This window comes from Scardinius erythrophthalmus (assembly GCF_964197995.2).
Source record: "Scardinius erythrophthalmus genome assembly, chromosome: 23".
Classification (NCBI taxonomy): Eukaryota; Metazoa; Chordata; class Actinopteri; order Cypriniformes; family Leuciscidae; genus Scardinius; species Scardinius erythrophthalmus.
This window is the reverse complement of record NC_138243.1, coordinates 3,807,862-3,820,353: the sequence shown is the minus strand read 5'-3', so window position 1 is coordinate 3,820,353 and position 12,492 is coordinate 3,807,862. Positions and strand designations below refer to the sequence as shown.

The 12,492-nt window shown below is 42.7% G+C and overlaps 1 protein-coding gene across 3 annotated transcripts in view; it reads right to left on the bottom strand.

The window, feature by feature from the left end:
- nrg1 (neuregulin 1) overlaps positions 1–9,271 on the bottom strand; it is a 102,273-nt gene extending 93,002 nt beyond the window's left edge. For all 3 annotated transcript variants that reach the window (XM_081354184.1, XM_081354185.1, XM_081354186.1), the window contains exon 1: positions 8,649–9,271. In XM_081354184.1, coding sequence (XP_081210310.1) covers positions 8,649–9,099 — 451 coding nt within the window. In that variant the 5' untranslated portion in view covers positions 9,100–9,271. The remainder of the gene's footprint in view (positions 1–8,648) is intronic.
- Between the last annotated feature and the right edge of the window lie 3,221 nt (positions 9,272–12,492).

Here is a 12,492-nt window from a genome sequence, read left to right as displayed (position 1 = left end):
CAAGTTTTAAATATATTATTCTTTTGAAGCATTGGTGCTTAATGTAAAAATATATAGTGTAAACAATAAATCACGTTTGAGATTTGTGCTGGCTACTGTATACAGGCCACCAGGGCACCATACAGACTTTATCAAAGAATTTGCGGACTTTCTATCAGAATTAATATTGACTGCAGATAAAGATACTAATTGTTGGTGATTTTAATATACACATCGATAATGAAAAAGATGCATTGGGATTGGCATTTAAAGACATTGTAAATTCAATTGGAGTTAGACAACACGTGTCAGGACCTACTCATCGTCGTAATCATACTCTAGATCTAATATTATCACACGGAATAGATGTGGATGCCGTTGAAATTCTGCAGCAGAGCGATGACATCTCAGATCATTATCTAGTCTCGTGTAATTTGCATTTAGCCAAGGCTGCAAAGCCGACTCCGTGTTTCAAATATGTGAGACCTATCACTTCTGCTACTAAAGATTGCTTTATTAATAATCTTCCTAATCAGTTTCATCATCTCAGCATCTCAGATAGCTTAGAAGAACTAGATATTACAACAGAAACGTTTAACTCTCTCTTTTCCAGCACTTTAGACACAGTTGCTCCGTTGCGCTTAAAGAAGATTAAAGAAAATAGTCCATCACCGTGGTACAACGAGCACACTCGGGCCCTTAAGAGAGCAGCCAGAGAGATGGAGCGCAACTGGAAGAAAACAAAACTAGAGGTATTTCGCATTTCATGGAAAGAGAGCTCAATTACTTACAGAGAGGCTTTAAAAGCTGCTAGATCTGCTTATTTTTCAACCCTATTAGAAGAAAATAAACATAATCCTAGGTATTTATTTGAAACGGTGGCTAAACTAACGAAAAATAAAGCTTCAAGCACCGAAGTTTCCAAGCAACACAGCAGTAATGACTTTATGAACTTCTTCACTTATAAGATTGATAATATCAGGGACAAAATTATAACTATGCAACCGTCTACTACAGTATCGCATCAGGCAGTGCATTGTAGTCTCCCGGAGGAAAATTTTGATTCATTCGTTGCTATAGGAGAGGAAGAATTTACTAAACTCATTAAATCATCTAAATCTACAACATGTATGTTAGACCCTATTCCGACTAAGTTATTGAAAGAAATACTTCCAGAGGTCATAGATCCTCTTCTTAATATAATTAATTCGTCTTTGTCTCTAGGATACGTACCAAAAAACTTTAAGCTGGCTATGATTAAACCGCTTGTTAAAAAAACGCAACCTGATCCTTCAGAATTAGTCAATTACAGGCCGATCTCGAATCTACCCTTTCTGTCAAAGATATTAGAAAAGGCAGTGTCTTCACAACTGTGTTCCTTTCTTGAAAGAAATGATATCTGCGAGGATTTCCACTCCGGATTTAGACCGTACCATAGTACTGAGACTGCTCTCATTAGAGTCACAAATGATTTGCTCTTATCATCCGATCGTGGTTGTATCTCTCTATTAGTGTTACTCGATCTTAGTGCTGCATTTGACACCATCGACCACAACGTTCTTTTAAATAGATTAGAACATTATGTTGGCATTACGGGAAATGCACTAGCATGGTTTAAATCATACTTATCTGACCGTTATCAGTTTGTAGCAGTAAATGATGAGATGTCTCATCGATCACAAGTTCAGTATGGCGTACCACAAGGCTCAGTACTAGGACCGCTGCTGTTCACTCTGTACATGCTACCATTAGGAGATATCATTAGGAAACATGGCATTAGCTTTCACTGTTATGCCGATGATACTCAGCTCTATATTTCTTCAAAACCTAACGAAACTTATCAATTCACTAAATTAACGGAATGCATAGCGGATATAAAAAATTGGATGACTTGTAATTTCCTACTTCTAAATTCTGAAAAAACAGAGTTTCTAATTATTGGACAAAAAACTTCCTCGCGTAATAACCTAGAATACTGTCTAACACTCGATGGCTGCTCTGTTAAGTCTTCGTCGTCGGTTAGGAACCTGGGTGTGCTCTTTGGTACCAGTCTTTCATTTGAAAGTCACGTGTCTAGTATCTGTAAAACTGCATTTTTCCATCTTAAAAATATGTCTAAATTACGTCATATGCTCTCATTGACAAATGCGGAACAATTAGTTCATGCGTTCATGACCTCAAGGCTAGATTATTGTAATGCTCTACTAGGTGGTTGCCCTGCACGCTTAATAAACAAACTACAGCTGGTCCAAAACGCAGCAGCTCGAGTTCTTACCAGAACCAGGAAGTATGACCATATTAGCCCAGTTCTGTCAAAACTGCATTGGCTCCCTATTAAACATCGCATAAATTTTAAAATATTGCTGATTACTTACAAAGCACTGAATGGTTAAGCTCCGCAGTACTTGAGCGAGCTCTTAACGCATTATAGTCCGTCACGTCTATTACGATCTCAAAATTCCGGCCAGTTGATTATACCTAGAATATCAAAATCCACTGCTGGCGGTAGATCCTTCTCCTATTTAGCACCAAAACTCTGGAACAGTCTTCCTACCATTGTCCGGGAAGCAGACACACTCTGTCAGTTCAAAGCCAGATTAAAGACACATCTCTTTGACCTAGCTTTCACATAATACATTATAGACTTCTATAATTTAATGTTATGCTGCATAGATTAGGTCAGCCGGAACCGGGAACACTTCCCAAAAATCCTGATGTACTCGTTACATCATGAGAAGAATGGCATCTACGCTAATTTTAGTGTCTGTGTTTATCCCAAGGTTTTTCCTGCAGCCTGCCGGATCCAGGCCGTATCCAGGCCGTATCCAGATCTGACGAGGGACCTTCGCCTGGACCGATGACAACGCAGTGCTGAAGTGCCAACTAGTCTCTCCCTATGGAGGATCCCACTACCACTCTACAGATAAGGCGTTGTCGGGAAAATTCGTCTCGCGGTCCTACCCCAAAGCAACAACATAAAATAAAATTCCTTATCAAAATTTATAAGGAAAGACAAGTATTTTGTTTAGGCTTGGCTTGTAGGGAATTCCAAACCCGCGTATATTCTAACACACATAACTATAGAACCCATTCTAAATGCGCATGTGAACGCCATCAGCGTTTCTCACAGGTTCGCGTTTAAAGTCTGTGTAGAGAGAATGGTGTCGTCTTAGCGGCCCCTAATCTAATAACAAATGATCATTGCGACGGAACCAAATCAATTAAAACTAACTTTAGATGGAAATAACTTAACTCTGCTGTAAAGCCGAAACAATCTCTGTTACCTTAAATTATACGCTTATCTCTGTAAAGCTGCTTTGAGACAATCTACATTGTTAAAAGCGCTATATAAATGAAGATGACTTGACTTGACATGAAAGATTGAGAACGTCAATCATTGGAAACCACAGTCACTCCTCAAGACCAAATTCCTCCCAAATGACAAGGTCAGTGACCCTAACTAACCAAACACACCTGATTCAACACAACAGCTCATTAGTAAGGCTCCAATGCTGCGTCCCAATTCACATACTATCTAAATAGTATTCAAAATTACAATTAGTGTGTCCCAAAGTGTAGTATGTTGAAATGAGTTAGAAGGTTAGAATTAGAAGTGTGAAAACATGCACTAAACATGCACCAATTTGTAATCTAATGGTGACAAATTTCACATATCTGGAAATGATGACCTCTATCTGCGCCTTACAGGGGTGCAAATGACAACCTATCTGCATTTTCACTAAGTCCTGGTGACAAAGCTGTAATGACCTTGACTGACATTTGCCACTGGTTATTGTCAAACTAACTACATTGTGTAAAAGTCAAGAGTCCATAATTCCTGGATATTTTCTGGACCCTCACTGACCACCACTGCTGTATTTGTCAGCTGAGGAATGACGTTTGTTGTTGTGCAAAGAGACATTTATTAACTTTTAAAAGCAATTTCTTGAGGCTTCTGATTTGTTCTGTAAAGTTCCAGCGAAACACTAGCAGATCATCAAGACAGATGACACATATTTTCCAGCACAGGCCAGAACAGCAGCTCCACAAATCTTAGAAATGTGGATGGAGCATTTGTCAGTCTCATAAGCATGCCTTGGAACTGATACAGGGTACTTCCAGCAGTAAAGACACATTTCTTCCCTTCTCATATGACTCCCATTCAACTTGACAAATGAGTAACAAGTTACAACAAATGTCGGAGTCAAACTTCCCCATTTAAACTGACTATGATAAAATATACTTTAACTATACTCACCACAACAATTATTTGAGCTTGTAATGCCTTGTAATGCTGCTTTAGCTTCAGCTTTAGAGAGCAGTTCACCTGCCTGTAATTGTCAAGTGCTCCTGAAGACCAGAGTTTGATCAAGACAGGGCTGGAGCTAAACTCTGCAGGACAATGGCCCTCGAAGGCCAGCGGTGAGAAATCCAGCACTACACTACAGTACTTGAGGCGTTCACACTTGTAACTCTCTTGGTTCTTTTGGTCCGGACTAAATAAAGATACATTTAGTCCTGGTTCGCTTAGCGTTCACACTAGCCGCGTTTCCATTACCCTTCAGATTGTGCAAATTGAAATTGGGAATTGAAAATACGCATAATGGAAACACGTCATTTTCGCAAAAACTCCCATTTATCGCAAAAAAGTTTTTACGCTCGGATGAGGAGGTTTTTCAGGCAATTCGAAAACGAAATATTTAGCAAAACTGCAATGAAAACAGTTTTTGCACATTTATAGGTCACCTGACGTAGCGTAGATGCAGCGGTGTGTTTGGACAGAATATGAGACAGAGTTCTTAAGAATTCATATAAGACAAAATAATTACAGCAATAATGGATTCTAAACCTCAAATAAATGCCGCAACCAAGACCTCGAAGCAGAAATGAGGGAGAAAAACCCAGAAACACCTCATATGAGCCGCTCACAAGTATAATAAGGGTCGTTCCTTACCATTAATGCTTGGAAAACACACATACATCTCCTTCGATTAATAATAATGGCTAGTGCAGTGGCTGGGATTAGTACATAAACCTCCATTTTGTAATGATTTTACTGATCGTGAGTAAAAAATTAAGTTTTAGTCGCATAACATCGGTTAATGGAAACGCCGTCATTTCGCAATAGTTTTTTGTCGACATTTAGAAAGAAAAAAAAAATCGCAAAAGTTTTGCGCAAATCTGTAATGGAAATGCGCCTACTTTCATTTTTAAAACTGAACCTAAAGATACAAAACAAAAAAAAAGGCTTTTATGACATAAAGTTTGCGACTGAACGTCTAAAACAATGCTGTGTTCTGGGCTAAATGCGCTTGTTGGATGTGATTGTACATATGATGGTATTTTGACAAGCTGAGAACTCGCTAATAAAATGTGTAAAGGAGTCAAAACAAGTGGCAGGAATCCCTCCGTCACACACAAACAAATGAAGACCTGGAGACGGGGTTCTGACGCCTGTCCTGAAATGTGCTGGGCAACATCGAGACTATGACGAGTGGAAACAGACATGCTTGAGCACATTTTAGGGTCGGATCTTGTGACATCATGTCCTGTGTTTGGTTCGTTCAGATGTGTTTGGTCCATGTTGCGTTCATATTTCAGTCGATGAATTTCAGTTTGTTTGGAAGTGGACAAGTCTTGTTCCGCTTGTTCGATGGCAGCGTTCACACTTCTTCAAATGAACCGCACTATAACAGAGCAATCGCTCCAGGGTTTGTTTTAACCAAACCTGCCCAGTGTCAACACACCATGCCCTTACACTACAACACTGCTTTGGTAGTAAAATAATAATAAAGAAAGACAAAACACATGTGTTGTGGATGATGCAATTACATATGCAATTTGCATGCATTAATTCATTCGATATAATTTTGTTAAAGCAATTGTATGTGGCGTAACTGTATGTGAATAATTCTTTTGTAATTTTAATACTAATTTGTATATATAAGCAATTGCAACTAGATAGCAAGCAACATAATAAAACTGCAAGGTGTCACACTTTTGGTGTTCTAGGAGCTCGTGCTGAATGTGGGCCATTTGAATGCAGAATAAAGATGGGATTATGGGATAATCTGTGAAAGGACAGGGGATTATGACTGGGTATCTGTGTAACCCTTCTGAGATATGTGTCCAGACTTAACTTCAGCTCTCATATTCATCTGCCACAGATCCAGCTCATGTGCTGTCCTTCAAAGAAATTATCTCTGGTATACACACTCAAAATACAGCAAATTAACCTCTGCCGTTTCTTCTACAACCCAGTTTATTCAATACGATTTAGAATTCCATTAAAGTTAAACAAAGTTTATTAAATAAATTGTCCTGATTGTTTATGAGCATCACATTATATGCAACTGCAATTTTTCTTTGAAGCCTTAACTTTGGATTTTGTGTGATTGATTTTATTCACTGAAGTAAAACAATGAAACATTATTAAGTAAAAGACTAATGAAGGGAAAAAAACGTAGATTTATTACAATCCAAGATCAGCAGCGACTTAACCCATTTCAAACTGCATTATAATGTTCTAGAAGCTCGCAGTTTTCTCTTCCCCTCGTCTTCATTATTTTCCTCGTCACTTTGGTTGGGCTAAACCCAGACTCCATTCAGTAATGCCTTCTCCTGCAGGCAATTGTAAATCAATAAGATTCAATAAAGAAAATGAATAACGTTATTATCTGACAGAAGGATGGAATTTGTAGTTCCCTTAGGAGTTGAAGCCTTTAAAATCAATTCAATTGCCATTATAGAAATTGGAAGAAAAACAATGTTTTGAAAATCAGCGCTTTAAATACGATTAATATTAAATATTCAACAAAACATAAATTACCTGTCCCTGAAATTATTATTGCAACCTCTCCTGCTTTTACTAACTGTATTGTACAGATGTTTTCCCGATCTGATTCTGAACACTTTAAATAAATGTCAAAATCATCATTCATTTGACACATGCTTTTTCATTCTTCTTCAAAACCCTAATCTTTATGATGTCTAGATATCCATAATCTATTTAAATTCTCATCATTAAATTCTCATAATATTAATGGGACAGATCTCTCAGGTCATGCCAGGACTGGAAGTAGATAAACTCACAATAGTGAGAAAACAGCAGAGGAATATTTGCGTCAGCACCAGTGAGAGCGGTGAATGGCCTTCTCCCAGAGGGCAGCAGTGGGTATTAAACACACTCGAGAGCAACACGGCACTGGTCTAACTGGAATGAACACTCAAGACTAACAACTTATTGAATCTATTGTACTATTTTTGAGTGAGAAAAACAACACAACGCTGAGCTCATGAACATCTCAAAGCTTCTTACAGCATTACCGCTGCACACAGGCGATGAAGCAATACTGGAGGATTTCATCTCGCCAAACTCAAACAAAGGCAGCTCAATCACAAAGCCAAAATACATATTCATTAGTTTCTATCATAAATGCTGTTATGTTGCAGGTCTAATAACCGTTAACCATTAATAACCCAAACAAACTGGTTCACTATGATGTGTAGTGCCAGAACTTCAAGACTGTTGGTGCATAACAAAGATGTGTAGGGAACATACAAAGGCAGAACGACTTGTGTATAGCCAATGCTAAAATTGAACTATACTTGGACCTTGTGTTAAACCACCAAGCAAAATCAACTGACCGTACGCACGCTAGCAGACACGAGTCAAAATATGTCAGACAATGATCAAGCCTAAACTATAGCAGGCAAATGAGAAGTAGAAGAATCATCTTTAACTTTAGCTGGTTCATAACACCTCATCTAACCTTTCAATCTCACATTCTGTAAGTACAGATGATGTGACATGAGCTAATCAAAGTGAACCCAAGCCAAAGCTTCCGGTAATGTCTCCTCGCTCAAATCATTAGGTTTAGCTTTAATACAGAGGCAACGGGGTTGAGCAGGAATTTCTGTAATCCATCAGAATCTGGTGATGACATTAGTGGTAATAATCTCTGCGGAAATCCTGCCAAAAACACAGATTTAAGGCACTGACGGTCCAGATTTTGAATAATTCTTCTGCATGACGTGAACTGGAGTGCCAAAAATGAAAAAAAAAATGAAAAAAAAAAAAAACAGTTTTATCCATCCATTAAGTCAAGCTGGTCAAACAAGTTTGAATATATTGTCAAACACACAAGACCTTCTGACAGCAGTCTGAGATCTTCAGAGGATGTATGCTTAACTAGTCTGTTAAATGAACATCAGATAGCAACATATTTAGTTAAAACTCTCACTGTCCAACACTACAGTGGACATTACCACAGTACTCTTTGAAGTATGTTGGAGTGTCCTGTAAATATCTCATTCAGTAGCATGATATTACTGATTTTTCTTTTGCTATTGTGTCAAATGTAGCTTCCCTTCAAGTTTACCCAACCCTGGAATGTGAAGAGTCCATTTAAAATCATTATGCAAAATAATGTGACTTTAAAATGTCCAGCCCAGAACCAAGCTGCATTATAATGTACTTTGAATGAATATGAAGTGTATCTGATCTGATAGCATCACTGTACTTTCCCCTGAGCTCCACATCAGCACCAAGATCAACAGTCAGGAGACAAAACAAAACGCAAAGAAAGTTCCAGTTTAGTTTTGCTGTGTGTCACTGAACTAAACTCCCGTGCATCTGCACTTCTGACAGGTATATATAAGGGTCTTACCGCACTCCTGACAGAGCACTAGACTCACGTCCTTCCTCACGTTGCGCTTGGTCTCCACCGGAGGGAAGACCGGCGTGAACACGGACGTGTCATTAGTGGCTTCCATGAAGAACATGTACCGGATCCCGGTGTTGAGCTGGAAACATCTGCCACCTTCAAACCAGATGAGCGACACCACAGAGTTCTTGAGGAGCCCTCCCGCCTTCAGCCGCCACACCTGCTGCACCCTGACGCGCACCTGACGCGACGCGTTGCCCAGCCGCTCTTCCTCCTGGAGCCTGCCCTCAAACACGACCCCCGAGCGGCGCACGCGCTCCTGCACTGACGCCGCGGGCGGCGAGCACGCGACGCTCCCACCCCGGACCACGCGCGTCCACAGGCACAAACACACGGCGACTCCACAGAGCGCGGAGAGCGCGGAACAATCGCGACCTGACGGAATCCGCCGCATCCTCGCGCGCGCGTCTCTTGCGTTCAACGGGACGGATTAAAGTGGAGCAGGAGAAGTGAATGAAGAGACGCGTGGGTACTGTCGGCTCTTCAGCTGATCGTATTACAGGAGGCGGGGTGAGGATTTCCCCTCCGCGACACCGCATGCGACGCAACGAAGGACAGCGCGATTTGTCGCGTCGTGTGTGGGTTAACGGACTTAATAGCCTTTGTAAATAGTGGTTAGGGATTTGAAAATATATTAAATAGGCATGTGATATTCTGTCAAAACTAAACAAAAAGTATTCTTCCACAACATATCTGCACTCTAAAAAAAATTATTAGCAGTCAACTTTCAACCATGTTTGGGTCAAATATGGACAGACCCAACCGTTTTGTTTTAAAATGGAATTAAAAAATTAAACCAATGGTTGGGTTTGTCTTTGTCCATATTTGACCCAAACATGGGTTGAAACAACCCAGATTTTAAAAGTTTAAAAGTGTATTTAAAAGTTTTATTAAAAGCGGTTTCAGTTTTGCCCAACAATACTGTAGCTTATAGGCCAATAAAGGCTATTTAAAGTTGTTGAGAAAAATTGAAACAGCTTTTAAAATGAATGAAATAGCAAAAATCTCAAACTCGTTTTGGCAAATAGAAACTAAAATTAATGTAAATAAAATGTATAACATCCTACTGCATAAATGTGATCTGACATTTCAGAAAAATACTCTTGATCTGAGAAAAAAGAAATCATCATTAGTGACTCTTGTCTTAATGTTGTCAGTGTTTTACTGTATTTACTTGTTAACAAACATTAAAAAAAATTGATGACATTGAATTTTAGCTTTGGGGGACAAACTGATCTTAATGTAAAAGAGAAAACAAGCTTTTGTGTAATTGGATTTTGAACTAAAAAACTTACAGTTACTGTATGTTAGACAACTTTCCCGTTTAACAACTTCCTACAATTTCCTCTATACATATTGAGATGGAAAACGTATTTGAATTTGTCCAGCTTGAATTTTTTGTAGTAATTATTTCAAGTTGAGAAATAACAAAGAGTCTTTTTAATGAAAAAGGAGAACACGTCTGGAGTCAAAACTACACATTAACACCGAACAATACCGCACAGGGAACAAACTCAAACTGAGGGCTTAAATACACAGAGCAAACAAAAGAGCTAACATGATAATTAATGAGAACACAGGTGAACAGGATAATTAAATCAAACAAAGTTAGAAACTTGGTCAAATGACAGGCACAGGGAAAACAGAACCAAAACACATACATGTAACAGTATCCCCTCTCCTGATGAGGAGCGTCCTCGTGCCGTAAACAGTTCAACTGAGGAGAGAGGACGGGGGCTCTGGAGGTCGAGGAACTGGAGAGGGGCAAGACAAAACCAAGTCCAACACATGAGTTCATGGGGAAGTGAAGGGTGGGAGGTGCCAAGGGGGGCCAGGAGCAGGAGGAGCCAGATGGAGGTCCAGAAACCAGCCAGGATGAAGCTCCAGGGTGGAGTAGAGGGAGGAGCCAAGGTGGACACTGGGAAGACGACCGATGGAGAAGAGACCCAGGTGATGAGCTGACAAGCCGGAGAGCCCACACGACACAGCTAGCACTGGAGACTGAGGCCGAAGGCAGAGCCGGTGGGACTGAGGCCGAAGGCGGAGCCGGGGGGAGATGGAGCCGAAGGTGCAGGCAGGATGATGTCTGACCAAGGCGAAGACAGTGGGACCCACCGCTCCAGCCCGGTGGAGCCATAAGGATAATGTCTGACCAAGATGGAGCCAGTGGGACAAGGGAGCCCGGTGGAGCCGTCTGGATGATGTCAAACCAAGATGAAGCCAGTGGGACGAGGGAGCCCGGTGGAGCCGTCTGGATGATGTCTGACCAAGGCGGAGCCAGAGGAATGACGGAGCCCGGTGGAGCCGTCAGGATGATGTCTGACCAAGATGGAGCCAGTGGGACGAGGGAGCCCGGTGGAGCCGTCTGGATGATGTCTGACCAAGATGGAGCCAGTGGGACGAGAGAGCCCGGTGGAGCCGTCAGGATGATGTCTGACCAAGGCACAGCCAGTGGGATGAGGGAGCCCGGTGGAGTCGTCAGGATGATGGTTTCTGTAGGAACCAAGGTGAAGCCGTCTGGATGATGTCTGACCGAGCCTGTGGGACGAGGGAGCCCGGTGGAGCCGTCTGGATGATGTCAAACCAAGATGGAGCCAGAGGGATGAGGGAGCCCGGTGGAGCCGTCAGGATGTTGTCTGACCAAGATGGAGCCAGTGGGACGAGAGAGCCCGGTGGAGCCGTCAGGATGATGTCTGACCAAGGTGGAGCCAGAGGGATGAGGGAGCCCGGTGGAGCCGTCAGGATGATGTCTGACCAAGGTGGAGCCAGAGGGATGAGGGAGCCCGGTGGAGCCGTCAGGTTGATGTCAAACCAAAATGGAGCCAGTGGGACGAGGGAGCCCGGTGGAGCCGTCAGGATGATGTCTGACCAAGATGGAGCCAGAGGGATGAGGGAGCCCGGTGGAGCCGTCAGGATGATGTCTGACCAAGGTAGAGCCAGAGGGACGAGGGAGCCCGGTGGAGCCGTCAGGATGATGTCAAACCAAGATGGAGCCAGAGGGATGAGGGAGCCCGGTGGAGCCGTCAGGATGATGTCTGACCAAGATGGAGCCAGTGGGACGAGAGAGCCCGGTGGAGCCGTCAGGATGAGGTCTGACCAAGGCACAGCCAGTGGGATGAGGGAGCCCAGTGGAGCCGTCTGGATGATGTCTGACCAAGGTGGAGCCAGAGGGATGAGGGAGCCCGGTGGAGCCGTCAGGATGATGTCAAACCAAGATGGAGCCAGTGGGACGAGGGAGCCCGGTGGAGCCGTCAGGATGATGTCTGACCAAGGCACAGCCAGTGGGATGAGGGAGCCCAGTGGAGCCGTCTGGATGATGTCTGACCAAGGCGAAGCCAGAGGGATGAGGGAGCCCGGTGGAGCCGTCTGGATGATGTCTGACCAAGGCGTAGCCAGAGGGATGAGGGAGCCCGGTGGAGCCGTCTGGATGATGTCTGACCAAGGCGTAGCCAGAGGGATGAGGGAGCCCGGTGGAGCCGTCTGGGTGATGGTTTCTGTAGGAACCAAGTTGAAGCCGTCTGGATGATGTCTGACCAAGGCACAGCCAGAGGGATGAGGGAGCCCAGTGGAGCCGTCTGGATGATGTCTGACCAAGGCAAAGCCAGAGGGATGAGGGAGCCCAGTGGAGTCGTCAGGATGATGGTTTCTGTAGGAACCAAGGTGAAGCCGTCTGGATGATGTCTGTCCAAGGCACAGCCAGTGGGATGAGGGAGCCCGGTGGAGCCGTCTGGATGATGTCTGACCAAGGCGGAGCCATTGGTATGAGGGAGGTAAATTATCATTTTCA